This window comes from Suricata suricatta, chromosome 14 (genome assembly GCF_006229205.1).
Source record: "Suricata suricatta isolate VVHF042 chromosome 14, meerkat_22Aug2017_6uvM2_HiC, whole genome shotgun sequence".
In the NCBI taxonomy this organism is placed as follows: Eukaryota; Metazoa; Chordata; class Mammalia; order Carnivora; family Herpestidae; genus Suricata; species Suricata suricatta.
In genome coordinates this window covers 23,443,492-23,462,684 of record NC_043713.1, presented here as the reverse complement: position 1 = coordinate 23,462,684, position 19,193 = coordinate 23,443,492, and the positions used below count along the sequence as shown (strand labels likewise).

General features: G+C 41.4%; 1 protein-coding gene across 1 annotated transcript in view; it reads right to left on the bottom strand.

Moving 5' to 3' along the window:
* The window catches only part of CFAP53 (cilia and flagella associated protein 53), a 41,065-nt gene that overhangs the window by 11,634 nt on the left and 10,238 nt on the right, over positions 1 to 19,193 (bottom strand). Inside the window, exons 4-5 of the mRNA XM_029921282.1 lie at positions 8,641 to 8,944; positions 4,829 to 5,047 (exon numbers count right to left, since the gene is read on the bottom strand). Of these exons, the coding sequence (XP_029777142.1) occupies positions 4,829 to 5,047; positions 8,641 to 8,944 (523 nt within the window). The remainder of the gene's footprint in view (positions 1 to 4,828; positions 5,048 to 8,640; positions 8,945 to 19,193) is intronic.

Below are 19,193 nucleotides of genomic sequence, written 5' to 3'. Positions count from 1 at the left end.
GGGGGAAGGGGGAGGGGGGAAAAGAGGTGGTGGTGATGGTGGAGGGCACTTAAGGGGAAGAGCACTGGGTGTTGTATGGAAAACAATTTGACAATAAAATATTATGGAAAAATAAATAAATAAACATTTAAAAAAAAGGAAAAAAAATAAATGAAAGATGCCAATCAAAAGATCATAGAATATATAATTCTACTCATATTAAGGTCCAGAATAGCAAATCTACAGAGACAGAAAATATATTAGTAGTTGCTTAGGAATGAGAGTAGAGGGTGAGGAAGAGGGAATAGTGAGATAATAAAAAAGTTCTAAAAATGACTGTGGGAACGGTTGTACATATCTGCGAATATACCAAAAACCACCGAAATGTATATTAAATGGGTACACTTTATGTCATATTAACTACCTTAATGAAGCTGTTAAATAGAATAGGATGATCTATGGTGACCATAGAGATCTATGGAGTTCAAACGGAGAACAAAAACTCAAGAAAAAAAAAAAAGAAAAAGAAATCAAATCATCCAATTAGAAAATGGGCAAGAAATATGAGGAAACACTTCACTGAAAAGGATATACAGATGGGAATGAGCATGTGAAAAGTTGATTTACATCATAGTTATTATGGAAACATAAAACATAAAAACAATGAGATATCACTATACATCTATCAGTATGGCTAAAGTAAAAAAAAAAAAAATACAATACCACCACCAAATGTTGGTGAGGATGTAGAGAAACTGAATCATTCGTTTGCTGTTGGTAGGAATGTATATTATTGGTGGGATGGTAAAGCTACTCTGAAAAACAGTTGGGCAGTCTCTTAAAAAACTAAACGTGCTCAGCGCATGGGCGGCTCAGTTAACCATGATCTCACGGTTCATAGGTTTGAGCTCCGTGTCAGGGTCTGTGCTGACAGCTAGCTCAGAGCCTGGAGCCTGTCTTCAGATTCTGTCTCTCCTTCTCTCTCTGACCCTTCCCTGTTCACACTGTCTCTCTCTCTCAAAAATAAATAAAAAACATAAGAAAAAAAAAAACTAAACATGCAATTACAACTGCCCTTCAGGGCATTTTTCCCAGAGAAACAAAAACTTGTGCTCACACAAAAACCTGTACCTGGATGATTATAGCAGCTCTGCTCGTAATAGCCATAAGCTGGAAACAACCCAGATGACCTTTAACAGGTAAATGGTAAAAACAGACTGCAGTGTAATCATACCGCGAATACTCCTCAACAAGAAAAATAAACACCCCACTGATTCTTGCAACATCCTGGCTGAGTCTCTGGAGCTATGCTGAACGAAAATGTCAATCCCATGAGGCTAGTACTATATGATTCCATTTACGTAACACTCTTGAAATGGCAAAATTAGGGAAATGGAGAACAGTAAAAGGGAAACACAAGGACCCCTTGTGGGGGGGATGTTCCGTATCCTGACAGTTCGGGGTCACTATCCTGGCTGTAATACTGGACTATATATAGCTTTGCAAGGCATCATTGAGAGAAACTGAATAAAGGGTATGTGGCAACGCTGTGTTATTTCTTTCAATTGCATGTGAATCTAAAATTATCCCCAAATAAAAAAGGATAATTTAAAATATAGTAGCAGACTTCTGGTTTCCAGTCTGGCATGTAGCGAGCTTAGAGGTTGCCACTCTGTGGTCCTAACAGCAAGGAAAAAGCTAACAAACTTAAAAAATCAAGAACTAACCTTAGATCCATAAGAGAAGCAAGTCACAGGGCAAAACACTGCCCCCAAACTGGAGAGACAGGTAGACACTAGGAATCACAACTGACCACAGCAGAGACCCTGAGCAGAAACTTCTGTAGGAACCAGTGCTGGGGTAGGAAAACCTGTAATTGATGAATTGTTGGAGGCTCAGTGTGGACACATCCGAGAGTTAAAAACTCTTAAGGGGGCCCTGTCATTGAGGAGTGCAGGAGGCCACACTTGCCTGAGTTGTACCTCCCGAAGCTGTACCAGGCTCTCCCAGTGAAAATCAGGGAAAAAGCATCTCATGTTTCTCACAGAGGGAGGAGAAAAGGAATCATTTTGAAATACACTTGAGCATTCTAGTGTGAGGTTTGCTCTCGGGAGAAACTATTTAACCAGAGCCCAACCTGCTGGGGTTTTATCCCAGCTTAACTGACCTGGGGGAAGGGAAATACCCAACTGCAGGGCCCCTCTAGACTTCCACATGGGAAAAAGGAAACACCATAATCAAAGATTATAATGATGAAAGAGTCTAATCCCAAAGGCACCAACTCTAAAGATGGAGGGAGAATCCCCTTCTTTGCTTGCTTGGGTTTTTATGTCATGGAGCTGACCTCACCCTTCTATTGTACTTATTATGACAAAGGCTCAAAGCCAGCGGAACACACTAGAGGAGGCCTGACTCCTTGGTAAGACTGGTATGGTCCAACGGGTCTATCACTTCTCCGAACATAGCAACCCGAATGACCCAGATTTCATCTCCAATCTTGAAGAGGCCCCAATTGTCCCCAAATGTAGAGTATTCTTTTTATAGGGAGCCCTCTTCCAAAATTACAAGGCCATATTTCTCTACTTTATAAGGACCTTCCGTCCTAGTCAGGAGTCACTGGAAGGAGTAGACTTGATAGCCACACTGTGAAAGAGACACTTACCCAGATTACCAGATTTTACAATACCAAGGCAGCACCAGCCCCAAGGCCAGCCTTCAGGTGCCAGGCCCTGCAACCCACTTTGTAGAGCAACCTTCCCACCTCCTGGTTCTGGAGCTCCCATGCCAAAGCTGTCAGGAAGCATCTGGGACATTTCAAATAGCAGGGGGCTTTGTACTGGCAGCTCTGCCAATTGGGGATGCCCAATGATCTATATTGGGATAACTGTGAAGTCAGCTCCTGTCTTTAAAACAAGAGACTACCTCACTACAGAGCCCCATCCTAATGGCTCAGAGGCCTTCAGAGAGTCCCAAGGCTCTCTCTTTCCCCAAAACTCCCCCGACCTGCAGGCTCAGGAGTTTCCCAGAGAATTACCCTGCAGCCTCTGCAGCTACTCAGAGCTTGTCCCACCTGCACAATCGCCCACTTACCACTCTGGTTGGTGGTCCACCGGGTCCACACCAGACATTCCTGGCTCTATTAAACACACAGCCCAAGTCCAAGTCACAATGATTCTAAGCTCAGTGGACACCCCACATTCCTCTGCAAGGTGCGCCCCTCCTGACCCAGTGGAGCTCACTGAGATCTGCTCAACTACCAGCGGAGCCCACACTTGCGGTTCGGCCCTGAGGCAGACCTCTAGTGTGTAGAGTTGGCCCTGAACAACGTGGGCATGCAAAATGGTACAGCCACTTTGGAAGATGATTTGGCAGTTTCTTACAAAACTACACATACTTCTACCATATGACCCAGTAACTATGCTCCTTGTTATTTACCCAAATGAGTTGAAAACTTACAACCGTACAAAAACCTGCACACAAGCGTGTACAGCAGCATTAGTCACAATCAGTGAAACTTGGGAACCAGGGATCTCTTCAGTAGGTGGCTGGATAAACTGTGGTGTGCCCACACAATGGAATGTTATTCAGAGCTAAATGGAAATGAGCTATCAAGCCATGAAAAGATTTGGAGGAAACTTAAATGCCTATTACTTGATGAAATAAGCAAATCTAAAAAGGCAACATACTATATGATTCCAACCTTATGACATTCTGGAAAAGGCAAAACAGGAGACAGTAAAAAGATCAGTAGTTTCCAAGGGTTTGGAGTCAGCAGAAGAATGAGCAGGGAAAGCACAGAGGATTTTAAGGCCCAGTGAAATCACTCTGTATGATACCTTTGTGGTTGATACAAGTCCTCATTTGTTCACACCCGCAGAACGTACAACACCAAGAGTAAAACTTAATGTAAACTACGTACTTTGAGGGACAAGGACATGTCGATGTAGGTTCATCGATGATAACAAACGTACCCCTCTGTTTGGGGATATTGATATGGGAAGGCTGTGCCTGTGTGGGAGAAGGGAGTACATGGGAAATTTCCGTATCTTCTGCTCAATTTTGCTCTGAACCTAAAACTAAAATTATTTTTTTTTAAAGGAACAAAAAATAGTACCTATAGGAAAAGCACAACACCCCCAAGAGTTCAACACAAATTTCCAAGAAACAGACTGCTGAATACATACTGGAATGCTATTGTCTGCTCTCTGCGTGACAAAACTTTACATATCTTTTAAGGTCCCTCAAATACCACTTTCTCAGTGATGTCCTCCCAGCTTCCCAGCATAGTCACTCCCGTCCTGCCAAGACAGCCCCAACACCATGTTACAAGAGTTCTCTGAATTCAGTGAGCGTCAGTATCCCCTGGCGGGGCTTGTTAAAACAGATCTCTTGCTTCTCTTGATTTCAATTTGGAGATTCTAATTCTGGAGACTATGAATTTCTCTTTCTAATATCCTCTCAGATGATGCTGATGCTATTGGTTTATGGACCACACTTAAAAGCAGCATGGTTGGCTCACGAGTGGTTCAGTTGGTTGAGCATCTGACTTCAGCTCAGGTCATGATCTCACAGTTAGTGAGTTTGAGCTCCGAGTTGGACTCTGTGCTGACAGCTCAGAGCCTGGAGCCTGCTGCCGATTCTGTGTTTCCCTCTCTCTCTGCCCCTCCCCACTCACACTCCGTCTCTGTGTTTCTCAAAAATAAATAAACATTCAAAAAAAAGAGAGAGAGAGAGAGAGAGAGAGGAGCATGGTTTCTGGTTCATTCCACCTGTGGCTGGCTCCTGTAAGACTGAGAGCTCAGCAAGGAATCTCATCCAGCACATAGTAGGCACTTAATAAATATCTTACCTTTTTTTGCTTCTTTTTATCAGCCTCATCCTGTAAGTCTTGAAGGGCCCTCTGCACAAGCTTCATGTTCAAGTCCTCTTCTTCTCTGCATTCTTGCTGAATATGCTCTGTCTTCTCTAGGAGGGCTTTTTGCAAAGCAGCCCTAAGTTCCTGTTTTGTTTTCCATTTCTTTAGCTTATCCTGTTCATTCTCAAGTTTCACCCGTGCTTTGTCACTTTCCTAAGGTAAAACAATAATGTGGACGTGTATCAGTAAGTTGGACAAAACAAATAAGTTGATGCATTTTACTTAAGAGACGAAAATCAAGGGTTTCTTGGAATTTAGAGAAACTGTAAGATAGAAAACATGCCTTTTCATTGCTGAGTCAGCAATAAGGCTTTGTGTTATGTGTGATTCTGAAATTAAAAAAATGGTTATAGAGTTTAAAAATGCAGAAAAATATAAAGAAAAATCACTTTTAACCTTGTCCCCTCCCACTACCACACTCAACATTTCAGTGTATTGACTTTCTAGACTTTTCTATGTATACCTGTAACATCTAGATATGGATCTCTTATTAAGCAGCAAGAGGAGCTCAAAAATGGAAATGTGCACATCAGCTATATATACAAAATTAAACTGTATGCATTTTGTCCTTTAAAAGTATTCTCTCCATTCCTCTTATTTTCTTATCTTTCTAACCTCTGGGCTTAATTGCCTGGCCAATCAAGCAGTTTTAACTGGGGCACCAAGGCTGTTGGGCATTGCAGGTTTGGTAGAAGGTCTAGTGTGGTAAAAACTGAAGCAGTAGCCCTCCTGCCAGAGGCCGCTGAGCGATCTTAGAGGCATAGGTAAGTACTTGCTCATCTGGGACAAGAGATGACGTGGCCATTGTGAGGATGGCGTACAATTCCCAATGCGATTCAACCAAGACTCACAGCAGCCATGATCGCCATGATCCCTAGTTTGTGAGAGAGAGTTATAGGCTAGACTTTCCCGGTAATGCCATGAACAGTTAATCCTGAATTGTGAGGGCCAGATGAAAATGTGAAGATGAGTTGCAGCACCTAAGGAAAAGCTATGGCTATCAAACATGAAAGCCAACGCAATAGTGGGCCACTTTTTTTTTTTTTTTAACAGTAAGCCTGACTACACCAGGAGGAACCGATCAGTCAAATCCAGACTCTGAGACATGGGGGAGATGGGATGGGACAGGAAAGAAGTGTTCAAGACTAAGAGATCTAAAAGCAGTTTACCATTTCTTGGTTTCACCAGGGTGGTTCTGATGGTGCACCTATTGTGTGGATGTGATGCATTTATTGCATCCTTTCCATCTCAAATGCACCCTGGTTTGAATAAGAAACAGTTACTCTTTCTAAAGAGACTGTAAGAATGATGTTTGGATTCTGATCTAAATATCAAATAATTCAGACCATGATGGCCAAATTAGATGATTTTAGATGATAAAAAGGAATCACAGTTAATTTTTTTAGGTCTGATATTGGCATGTGTCAGAAAATGTCCTTTGTTGAGATGCACACTTGACATGTATTTAAGTGGGAAATTACTTCCCTGAGATTTATGTTTTAAAACATAAAAATGGAGTGGGGTTGGGGGAGGTAGAAGAAACCAATGTGGCAAAATTACACAGCTGCTGAAGCAGGGAAATGGGTAGATGAGGGTTCATTGTACTTGTGACTTCTGTGCATTTGAAAATGTTCATATAATACATTAAAAGGGATGGAATTTATATAACATTCTCAAAATTATAAAATGACACAGATAAAGAACATATCAGTGGCTGCCAGGAGTTAGGGTCATGGGAGGTTATAACTATAAAGGAATTAACTTTAAAGGAGTTACTTAGAGGGGCACCTGGGTGGCTCAGTCGGTTAAATCCAACTCTTGATTTTGGCTCAGGTCATGATCTTGAGGTTCATGAGTTTGAGACCACATTGGGCTCTATGCTAACAGCAAGAAACCTACTTGGGATTCTCTCTCTCCCTCTCTTTGTCCCTCCCCCACTCTCTCCCTCTCTCTCTCTACTCCTTCCCCCAGTTGCACACATGCGCTCTCTCAAAATGAATGAATAAAACTTAAAAAAAAAAAAAAGAGTTTCCTTGAATGGTGGAACAGTTCTGTATCCTGATTTTGATAGTACTTACAAAAATCTATACATGTGATAAAATTTCATAGAACCATACCCTTTCCCCCAAAGAGTGCATGTAGAAACTGGTGACATCCAAGTTTTACTATATTTAAATAAAGAATAACTTTAACTGAAGGTATTATACCAATATTTCCCATTTTGTTTGTTCAAATGCAACTTATTTTTGCATGTTTATTTTTTATCCTGCGACTTTACTGAATTTTTTATTAGATCTAACAGCTTTGGGTCACAGTCTTTAGAATTTTTTCTATATAAAATTTTATCATCTGCAATAGAGACCATTTTATTGCTTTCTTCCCGCTTCTGAAGTGCTCTGTTAAGGACTTCTGGTACTATGTTGCACAGGAGTGCTGACAGTAGGTACCCTTGTTTTTTCCTGATTTTATAGAAAAAGCTTAAAATCTTTCACCATTGAGTGTGATGTTAGCTATGGGCCTGTCATATATTGTCATATGCTGAGATATATCCCTCCTTCTATACCTAACTTGTTGATATCGTAGAACACAAGCAGTTTCAATGTTCCTGGAGAAGCTAAAATAGTTAGACATCTTCCATTAAACTCTTCAAAAGAAAACAGTCTCAAACCCAGGGAAGTTTTTGGGGCCTCTTTACCTTTAACATTTTTTATGGTTACAAATCTCAATACTTGGGATTTCCCAGGAAAATATACCTTCTTCCTAAATTTGGTGGTATTAAAGTATCAGTTGCTAGCAGTTCTATATACACATAAAATCGCTACTTTTTAAAAAATCTTTTCACACATTTCCAGTGACACCTCTCTCTCTCTTTTTTCTTTCTTTTTGAGAGAGACAGAGACAGAGACCATGTGTGAGTATGGGAGGAGCAGATAGAGAGATAGACATAGAATCTGAAGCAGGCTCCAGGATCTGAGCTGTCAGCACAAAGCCCCACATAGGGCTTGAACTCATGAACCATGAGATCATGACCTGAGCCAAAGTCTGACACTAAACTAACTGAACCACCCAGGCCTCCCTCTAATTTCAATATAGTAGGAACAGTAACCTTTTGAGATTATTGATTTTGGTGGCTGGGGTGGAGGGAGCCTCTATAGCTGTTGTATAGCGCTTTACACAGGACGTGGAAACTATCTGTTATCTGTATCAAAGAATGGGGGCATGTTGCCAAACTGCCACTCACCCTCTAGGGCACTGCCCATGATTATCACATTCCATCCTCACAACAAAGACAAGGATCTTTTGCCTCATTTAAAATTTTTTAATTGGTATTTTTTAATGGTTATTTTTGAGAGAGTGTGTATATATGCTAGCAAGGAAGGGGCAGAGAGAAAGGGACAGGGGATCAGAAGCAGGCTCAGCACTGACATCAGCAAGCCTGAGGGGGGGCTCGAATTCATGAACCACGAGATCATGATCTGAGCTGAAGTTGGACACTTAATCAACTGAGCCACCTGGCTGCTCCTGCCTCATTTTTAGATGAAGGACCCAAGTCACAGTAGTGAAGTCACGTGCCCTAGCAATGGGAAAGCACTGTTAACTAGGCCTAGGAATCCCAGGCTCTCACCATGGTCTGCTGCCCTGTGAAGCAGACAGGCTGTTGGGCAAACCACATGTCACGGGCCTGCAGACCGTGCACTACACCCACCGAGCGGATCACTCCATGACAAGCACTGTAAGAAGCTCACCACCAAACGGGCCTCCTCTTCCTTCAGCTGCTGCGCGGCCCGTCTTTGCACCTTGATGCTGGTGATCTGGGCATTCAGCCCCAGGAGTGTGTTCTCCGCCAGCTCTTTCTGCCTCCTCGCCTCTTCGGCTTCTCGCTTTTCCTTGGCTAATCGGTCTTCCTCCCAGAGCTTCAAGAACATCTGCTCTTCCACCAGTTTCTGCCTTTTCAGCTCCTCATTCAAAGCTATCTGTGCTTTCCGCTCCTCGCACACCTTCTTCTGATGGACACTGGACAACTGAACACGGAGCTCCTCACAGCATTCCCTGAAAGGAGACTTTTTAAGAGGCAAAACCTAGCCTCCCATGAGACACTGCTCTATTTAGACACACGTCTGCACAATCAGACACTGGAGTAAGAAGAGTGAAAGACCTAGAAGTAGGCCACCAGAGCCCAGAAGACATGTGACAGGCAGCAGGGAGGCAGGCACCAGGATGTCAGAGACAAAACACAGGCACTGGAGTCAGGCTGAGCAGGCTTTGAATCTGAGAGCTGACATTTCTGCGTGACCTTGGATCAAAAACTAGACCTATCTGAGCCTGTTTCTTTATCCGTAAAACAACTCTCTTTCAAGGTTCTGGTAAGGATCAGAGAAAATGGATGAAAATATCTGGTAGATAATAGAAGCTAAATAAATGGTAACTATTATTACTACTATAGAGGAAACAGAGAGGCATGGATTCCTGCAATATTACAAATAGATTAAGGCTTTGTAGGAGGGGACCCTGCATGCCAGGGAAAGAGCTAAGGGTCAGCATGTCATGGTAAAGTTGCCCCAATGCCCCTGGCTTCCTGGTGGGACAAATGTCACTGAAGGGGGTTCCGCCAGAGCTTGGAAAATAGCCTGAATGCTGCCTTTTCATATTCAGGCTTATGTCACCATTCCAGAAGAAATGCTCTTTCTTTCAGTAAGTGTTTAGACCTCATCCTTCCTTTCAGTCCTGGTAATTCAAATTTCCTCAAGAGTTCTTCATTGAGCCCATTTTTAGTTTAAAGGATGTGATACTCAATACTGTCTACACTTTAGAATTACATAGGGGCATCTTTTAAAGTCCCACTCTCCACTTCTTCTCTCCATTACTCCAAGACTAGTTAAATCAGAATATCTGGGGGTAGGACCCAGGCACCTGTATTTTTTCAGAACTCCTCAGGAACTTCTGGCATACAGCCAAGTTTGAGAACCTCTGATCCAAGGCAATGTTCATAAAAATCAAGTCTCCTGGTTTTATCAGATTCAGCACCAAGAAGCTAAAATTTGAGGACGGGCTCAATAAAGAACTTTGAAAAATTTTAGTTGCTAAGGCTGAAAGAAAGGATAATATCTAAAATTATAAGAAAGAATGGTCAAAACCATAGAAACTGACATTTATCAAATACTGCTGAGTATCATTCAACATTTGATAAGGACTAGTCCCATTTCCTTCACTAACGGGGAGTCTCTGTGAGGGCTGGGACTCAAGAATAGACTTCAGGAATATATGCCCCATACTACCTCCCCAATGTCCAATAAATGATTGTTGGTAAAATTGATTTATAGTCATGCTTATTAAAATAGTGACAACTAGCAGTTATCTACATTCTGTGGAAAGCTGAATAAGATTACAGAAGCTGAAATTGTTACTTCTCAAAAAACCCCAAAACACTTTAATATTGAAACATGAATTCATCTGTCTAAAATTCATCCATGAGATTCTATCAGAATTGGCCAAAACAACTAACTAAAGTCCTTCCTAATCTTATGATTTATACTCCATGAAAGTTATTCAATTAATGAAAATCTGAAGCCTAAGAAAAACAAGTATGGTTTATGTAATTTTTTTTTCTCAAAAAGAAAATTTTCTAATTACACAAGTAACACATGCAGAAAAACTGGAAAATACAGAAAAGTGTGGAGACACTAAAAATGTGCCTAATCCCACTACTCAAAGACAACTGCTTTCAGCATGGTAGCGTATCTCTTCCCAGTCTTGTGTCTGTGCGCTTTTACTAAAATTAGGGTCATTCCGCAGATCTACGTACCTATATTGGCACCTCCTTATATCTCCTTTTTCTCACCTAACATTATATTGGGAATGTTTCTTCATGAAATCTTCTTAAAAGTAATTCCTAACCCCAAAAATGTATTATAGTTTACTAAGCTGTGGGATAGAGGCTGGAGCCTACATATGTATCAGTTTATTTAAACATTGCCTTATTTGATGAACATATAGGTTACTTCTGACTTTTACTATAATGTTGCAATGAATATCCTTTATGTTTGTTTGTTTGTTTAGAGAGAGAGAGAGTGCAAGCTGGGGAGGGGCGGAGAGACACACACACAGAGAATCTCACGCAGATCCCCCACTGTCAGTGCAAATCCCAATGCAGGGCTCAATCTCATGAACTGTGAGATCATGACCTGAACAGATATCAAGTCAGACACTCAACCTACCAGGCCCCTGTAGTGAATATTCTTAAATGTAGCTCTTTCTGCTTATCTCTGATCATTTCCTTAAGGTAATTCCCTTCCCTAATACAAATCAGAGTACAAAAATGTTGTAAGGCACTTGAGGATGCATATGTCAAGAAAGTCTAAATTAACACTATATGAAGATGCCCATATCAAGTATTTCTTTAGATCAATTTCTTCAGATCTTAAAAAAAGTCTTCAGGGGTGCCTGGGTGGCTCAGTCAGTTAAGTCTCCGGCTTCGGCTCAGGTCAGATCTCACGTTCATGGGTTCGAGCCCCGCATCAGGCTCTGTGCTGACAGCTAGCTCAGAGCCTGGAGACTGCTTCTGGTTCTGTGTCTCCTTCTCTCTCTGCCTCTCCCCGTCTCATGCTCTGTCTCTCTCTGTATCAAAAATAAATTTAAAAAAAAAACACTAAAAAAAAATTTTTTAAAAAGTCTTCAAACTTTTTTGGTTGTGTGTCCCTTTAGTGAAAAAATTCTTTGTACTTACAAACAGGTAGGACAATTCCATATAAACCATATGCAATTTTATTACTATATTACTATATCACATAAATTATTAAATATGTGCAAAAGTAAAACCAAGGAGAGATGAGATTTAAACAAAAAACATCAAATATTTCCTCCCATATCCTAATGATTCACCTATTCTCTTAACCTTGAGAACACTTAATTCAGGGATGATCACTTTTTTTTTTTAATAGTTTATTGTCAAATTGGTTTCCATATAACACCCAGTGCTTCTCCCCACAAGTGCCCCCCACCATGACCATCACCCCCTTCCCTCTCTCCCCCTCCCCCTTCAGTCCATGGTTCATTTTCAATATTCAATAGTCTCTCGTGATTTGTGTCCCTCACTCTCCCCAGCTCTCTTTCCCCCTTCCCCTCCCTGTGGTCCTCTGTTAGGTTTCTCCTGATAGACCTATGAGTGCAAACATATGGTATCTGTCCTTCTCTGCCTGACTTATTTCGCTTAGCATGACACCCTCGAGGTCCATCCATTTTGCTACAAATGGCCGTATTTCATTCTTTCTCATTGTCATGTAGTATGCCATTGTGTATATATATATATACCACATCTCCTTGATCCATTCATCAGGTGATGGACATTTAGGCTCTTTCCATGATTTGGCTATTGTAGAAAGTGCCGCTATGAACATTGGGGTACATGTCCTCCTGTACATCAGCACTTCTGTATCCTTTGGGTATATCCCTAGCAGGGATGATCACTTTTATCTACAGATAGATAGTATGTATATATTGAAGATAATAATCATCAACAAGAGAAAAACTTTTTGTTTGTGAGTGCTTTATATGATACTTTCACAGTAAAATCTTATTTTTTTAAACACAGAAGGCCAGATTGAAACAAATTTTTTAATTTTTTAATTGTAATTGCATTAATTTTATTGATAATATTTTAGAGGATTTGAACTGTAATAATATTAAGTCTTCCAACCTGTAAACATGGTATATTCTCTAGTTATTTAGGTCTTTAATAATTCTAAGTAATATTTTATAGTTTTTTAGGTCCTTATTTTATTTTTTATTAATGGTTTATTAGCAAGTTGTTTTCCATATAACACCCAGTGCTCTTCCCCACAGTGCCCCTCTCCATGACCATCACCTCCCCTTCCCCTTCCCCCCTCCCTCTTCAGCCCTCAGTTTGTTCTCAGCATTCAAAAGTCTCTCATGATTTGCCTCACTCCCTCTCCCCAACTCTTTTCCCCTCCTTTCCCCTTCCCATGGTCTCCTGTTAGGTTTCTCCTGTTAGACCTATGAGTGAAAACATATGGTATCTGTCCTTCTCTGCCTGACTTATTTCACTTAGCATGACTCCCTCTAGGTCCATCCATTTTGCGACAAATGGCCAGATTTCATTTTTTCTCATTGCCATGTAGTATTCCATTGTATATATATAACCACATCTTCTTGATCCGTGTTTTTTTTTTTTGAAAGAGAAAGAAAGAGAGCGACAGAGAGAGACACACAGAGAGAGAACGTGAGCAGGAGAAGGGCAGAGAGAAAGGGAGACACAGAATCGAAGCAGGATTCAAGCTCTGAGCTGTCAGCACAGAGCCAGATGTGGGGCTCGAACCCACAAACTGTGAGATCATGATCTCAGCAGAAGTTGGACACTTAACTGACTGAGCCACTCAGGCGCCCATCACAGTAAAATCTTATTTTATCCTCACGTGTCTTATAACTTAGATGGAGCAGCAAGTATTATCCCCATTTTAGAGTTAAAGCAATTGAGGGGGCATTTAGGTGGCTCAGTTGGTTAAGCGTCCAACTTCGGCTCAGGTCATGATCTCACAGTTTGTGAGTTCGAGCCCCACGTCAGGCTCTGTGCTGACAGCTCAGAGCCTGGAGCCTGCTTTGGGTTCTGTGTCTCCTCTCTCTGCCCCTCCCCACTCTGTCTCTGTCTCTCAAAAATAAAACAAATGTAAAAAAAAAAAATTTTTTTTTTTAAATAGAGTTAAAGCAATTGAAACCCTGGAAACCTTAGGGGCTTCCGAAGTCACATAGCCAGTGGTTGTAATATTATTAGCAATAATTACCAAGTGCTTATTATTTGCCAGACACTGTTTTAAGCACTTAACATGTATGAACTCTTGTATCTTTATAACAACCAATGTTGCAATCAACATTATTGTAATTTCATTATTATTATTATTATCCCAGTTTACAGATAAAACAGAAGCACAGAGCAGTTAAGCAACTGAGGTAAGTGCATACATTTCATAGGTGGTGGAGCTGAGACTGAAGACCTGGCAGTCTGGCCCCGGAGTTGGCGATCTGCGGTACCCCATTCTATCCTCTTCGGTAGTTACTATCAGTAATTAACAGAGGCAAGACTATCCTCAAGTGTTCTGACAACACATCCTAGGATACTCACATCATAAAAACACTCCAAAACAAAACAAAACCAAAAGGTGCCTACCTTAATCTGGGATCCACTCACTAATTGTATATAAATATAGGACACTTAAAAACAAAGCTCATGATGCATCAAAAGTATGATCCATAAAAGAAATATTGATGGGGCACCTGGGTGGCTCAGTTAGTTGAGCATCTGACTTTGGCTCAGGTCATGATCTCATGGTTCATGGGTTTGGTCCCCGCATCGGGCTTTGTGCTGACAGCTCAGAGCCTGGAGCCTGCTTCGAATTCTGTGTCTCCCTCTCTCTCTCCGCCCCTCCCCTGCTCGCATGTGTGCACGGCTCTCTCTCTCTCAAAATAAATAAACATTAAAATTTTTAAAAATGTTTAAAAAGAAATGTTGATAGACAGGATTTCATCAAACTTAAAAACTCTTTCTCTGTGAAAGACCCTATTAAGAGGATAAAAAACAAACTACAAACTAGGAAGAAAAATATCTCCACAGCACATATCTTACACAAAGGACTCATATCTAGAATACAGGAAGAACTCTAAAGGCTTAATAGCTAATCCAATTAGAAAATGAGCAAAAGACATGAAGAGACATTTTACCAAAGAGGATACACAGATAGCAAATAAGTACATAAAAAGTTACTCGACTTCACCCGTCATTAGGGAAACGCCAGTTAAGACCACAATGAGATATCACTGCACACCTCTGTTCTAATAGCGACGGTATAAAAATCTGGGCGAGAATATGGGAAAACTTGGTCTTTTATACATTACTGGTGCATATATAAAATGGAACAGCCACTCTGGAAAACACTTTGGCAGTTTCTTTAAAAACTAAACATATATAAAGACCCAGTTGGCTGCCTGGGTGGCTCAGTTGGTGAAGCGGTGAAGCATCCGACTTCAGCTCAGGTCATGATCTCACAGTCCATGAGTTCAAGCCCCACGTCGGGCTCTCTGCTGACACCTCAGAGCATGGAGCCTGCTTCAGATTCTGTGTCTTCCTCTCTCTGCCCCTCCCATGCTCTTGCTCTGTCTCTTTCTCCCCCCAAAAATAAACATTAATGAAAATTTAAAGATCCAGCAACAGCACAGATGACTATCCAAGAAAAATGAAAATTAATGGTTACACAAAAATCTGTATACAAATGTTCATATTAGATTCATTTATAATAGCTAAAAAGTAGAAACAACCAAAATGTCCTTCAGTAGTAAATGGTTTACACAACCCTAAGTCCATCCATACAAAGGACCACAGAGGACAAACTACTGACACATGCAGCAACTTGGATGGACCTTACAAAAAGGCACTATGTTAAATGAAGAAAAAGCCAATCCTCAAAGCTCACATACTGTGTGATCCCATGCATGTAACATTCTTGAAATGGTGAAATGAAAAAGAAGGAAAGAGATCAGTGGTTGCGAGAGGCTGAGAATGATGGGGGAGAAGGGGTGGGGTGGGTGTGTGTGGGGAGCGACAAAGATGAACCCACGAGGACTCTCCGCCCTGCCGGTCAGGGTGGACGAGGCAGGTACCACCGAACGCCGGGGACGAGCGCACCGGGACCTGGCTTCCATTAAGACAGGTGTGACTACAAAGAGGAGATGGGAGGGAGATATCTGGAGCCTGACTGTGGTGGTGAGTTACGTGGACCGACACGTGTGATAAAAGGACACAGAACTGTGCACGCACATCGCACCGCTGTCAATTTTCCTAATATTGTGGCTATAGTTATGAAGATATAACCATGGGGAGAAGCTGGGGTGAGGGCGCATGGCACCTCTGGAAATCGTATAACTATTTTGAAATTTAAAATAAAAAAATAAAAAAAGAGAAACCACTCTCTATCTTATTATTCATTTCATTTAATTATTACTGAAAGTATCTGTCTGGAAGAGTAAGAACACTAAAAATGACCCAATCCAGGTATCAAATGTCCTAGGTACCTGACAGCAATGAATGCACATGTCCACCAAGGACATGTACAAGCATGTTCATAGCAGCTTTACTCATAAGAGTTCCAAACCAGAAATAACTGAAATGCCCATCATCTGGAAAATGAATAAGTAAGTTGTGGCATATTCATACAATGGAATATGAAAAGGAGGAGGAAAAGAAGGAGAGGAGGAGGAGGAGTAATAATTTCATCTTGCTCTACATATGTTTTAAAGCTCCAGTTATATTTTCGATAATGGGGCCTGATTTAGCATCCGTGGTCAAAATTTAACCCTGACCTTTCACTCTCATAATGAATTAAAAACTATGCTTGAAGAATATAGATGCTGGCGAGGGTGTGGAGAAATGGGCACCCTCCTACACTGTTGGTGGGAATGTAAACCGGTGGAGCTACTCTGGAAAACAATGTGGAGGTTCCTCAAAAAACTATCATAGAACATCCCTATGACCCAGCAATAGCCCTGGCTAGGGATTTACCCAAAGAATACAGAAGTGCTGAGGCATAGGAGCACATGTACCCCAATGTTCATAGTGGCACTTTCTACAATAGCCAAATCATGGAAAGAGCCTAAATGTGCATCACCTGATGAATGGATCAAGAAGATGTGGTTTATCTATACAATGGAGTACTACATGGCAATGGATAAAGAAGATGTGGTATATACACACAATGGAGTACTACATGGCAATGAGAAAGAATGAAATCTGGCCATCTCTAGCAAAGTGGATGGACCTCGAGGGTGTCATGCTAAGTGAAATAAGTCAGGCAGAGAAAGACAGATACCACATGTTTGCACTCATAGGTCTATCAGGAGAAATCTAACAGAGGATCATAGGGAGAGGAAGGGGGAAAGAGAGCTGGGGAGAGTGAGGGACACAAATCATGAGAGACTATTGAATACTGAAAATGAACCGTGGACTGAAGGGGGAGGGGGAGAGAGAGAAGGGGGTGATGGTCATGGTGGGGAGCACTTGTGGGGAGAAGCACTGGGTGTTATATGGAAACCAATCTGACAATAAACTATTAAAAAAAAAAACTATGCTTGATGCTCTGTATGGAAGAGTTGGTAGTATTACGTTAAAAACACAAAAATTTGTTTTCAGATAAATTATAATGCTATAGGGTATAACTGTTTCTTCAAAAAGATAACTTATCTAACTAGCTAGTTACACAACTTCTCTGTGAATCTGTACACTCGGTTATACAAGGTTTGTCTATGAAATCTGTAAAATGTTACCAAATTAATAGGTATTTTAAGAGCCTAAACCGCTTTTGAACCTCGTTTTCCTTACTATGTTGAAAAACATTCACCAGGGAGTGGAAATATATGAATGATCCATTGAAATTCATTTGCTAGTGTCCCCTTTGTCCCTCCCTGCATTTTACCCTCCAGCAGCCAGTAGGGAGTGGCTAAGTCCCAGCAAGGACAGGGGTTGGGACTATACGTCACACAGGCTAGAAAATCCAAGTCTAATCCTGTCATGGTTACTACAAGCTTGAAAACTCAGGAAAATTAGTATCTGTGGCACTCAAGTTACCCATACGCCAGATGAGGAAAGTGGCAAGTCCCTTCTGGCCACATGCATTACTACCACTCTGGTTTTCTTCACTGCCCTCCTTCGGCAGTTCTGCAAGCCCTGGAACTTGACTTTCCCTCCAGTCTGAGTGGCCTAATTTAGTCTGTCAGCACAGCTGCATCTGCCATCTGTAGGCACTCCTCGCTAAAAGAGCTTCCTTGTCCTCTGGGTCTCTCCTAGGAAGATTTAGGGCAGTCTATATGATTAGTAGCAACTTCATGGCAGAGAGGAGGTGGCAAAAGCCTTGCCTCTGAAACCATGTTTTGATCCCTCTACATGCCTGGTTTTGCTGCTTTCTCACACCTGCTGACCTTTGGATTTCTCATCTACTCCAATTTTGCATGCTGTGAAATATGAACTCTTGCATTCCTTCTGAATTGTGCTAGACTTTAACTCAGGGTTTATATTAACTTCGTTATGTTACTTTGTTCCATCACTCTGTTCCTGAATCCAGAGTAACATGATACACACGCTGGCCCACTCACATTTGGTGACCTAATAGCCTAAGTGACATCCATTTTTGTGTTAAGCTAATCATTCTATTATTCAATCCCAGAACCTGGCACAAAGTAGGGGCCCAGACATATTTAATTACTGAATGATAACGGGTATGTTTTAAGCATTTCCAGGTGATTCTTGGACATTAAAAATCCCTTCTGAAGATAAAAATCTTAATCAGTTACTCCAAAATTAAGAGACTGATAAAGTAGATAATTGGGGGCATTCCATGGGTCACACCATCTGATCATCACTATATTAAGAGACACGAATGAAAAAAGGGGACAAAATGAACTCACCATCCTGGGATATATAATAGTAATTCTTGATGTTCATACTCTTAGAAGGCATTGTTAGAGGCACTGAAAATATAACTGAGGAGTTGAACATATAAAGAAATTAAAAACACATAAATATGTCCTTGCTCTAAGAGCTGTAGATGTAAAAAGGAATACAATACTTTGGGGCTTTTTAGTATACCTTCACTTCAGAGGTAAGGAATCTCTGACAGTTTTTGAAATTAAAAGCCTTTGTCAAGCTCTTCATGGTATGAATCATCTCAGGTACTTCCATTCAAATTTTCCCTCTGTAACTACAGGGTATTGGACTGAAATGAAAGCATCAATCCGGGGTATTCCCAAGAGGACAAAAGCAAAACCACCCCAAATACTGAGGTGGTTGAGGGGTTGGAAGAGGCAAGGAGCACAGCAACTAAAGCCTGGAAAACATCAAGGGACATGGAGCCTCCTAATTGCCACGTGGACTCCATCAGAAAACCTGCCCATGAGCTTCTGAGGACATCTTGCCTGAAGACCCTCCAACGGAGCCATGAACACCCCGATACTTCATGGCACGCCCCCTGTGGCCAGCTTCCTACATGTGCTCCACTGGACAGGGAGTGTGAGCCTTTGCAGGTGGCTAGCCAGCATGCACAGAAAGCCAGCGCAACTCTGTGAGACTGGGAGAAGGTACACAAATTTAAGCATTTTGGGGTACCTTACTAGGAAAAACAAGTGGGAGGCTCTCAGCACCTGGCCTGGCTTTGCAGGAGTAAGAGAATCATCTCCCCCAAAAGAAAGAACAAAAAGTATGGAGCAGGCACATCTGTAAAAAGGTCTGAGAAAGCCTCAGAATTCC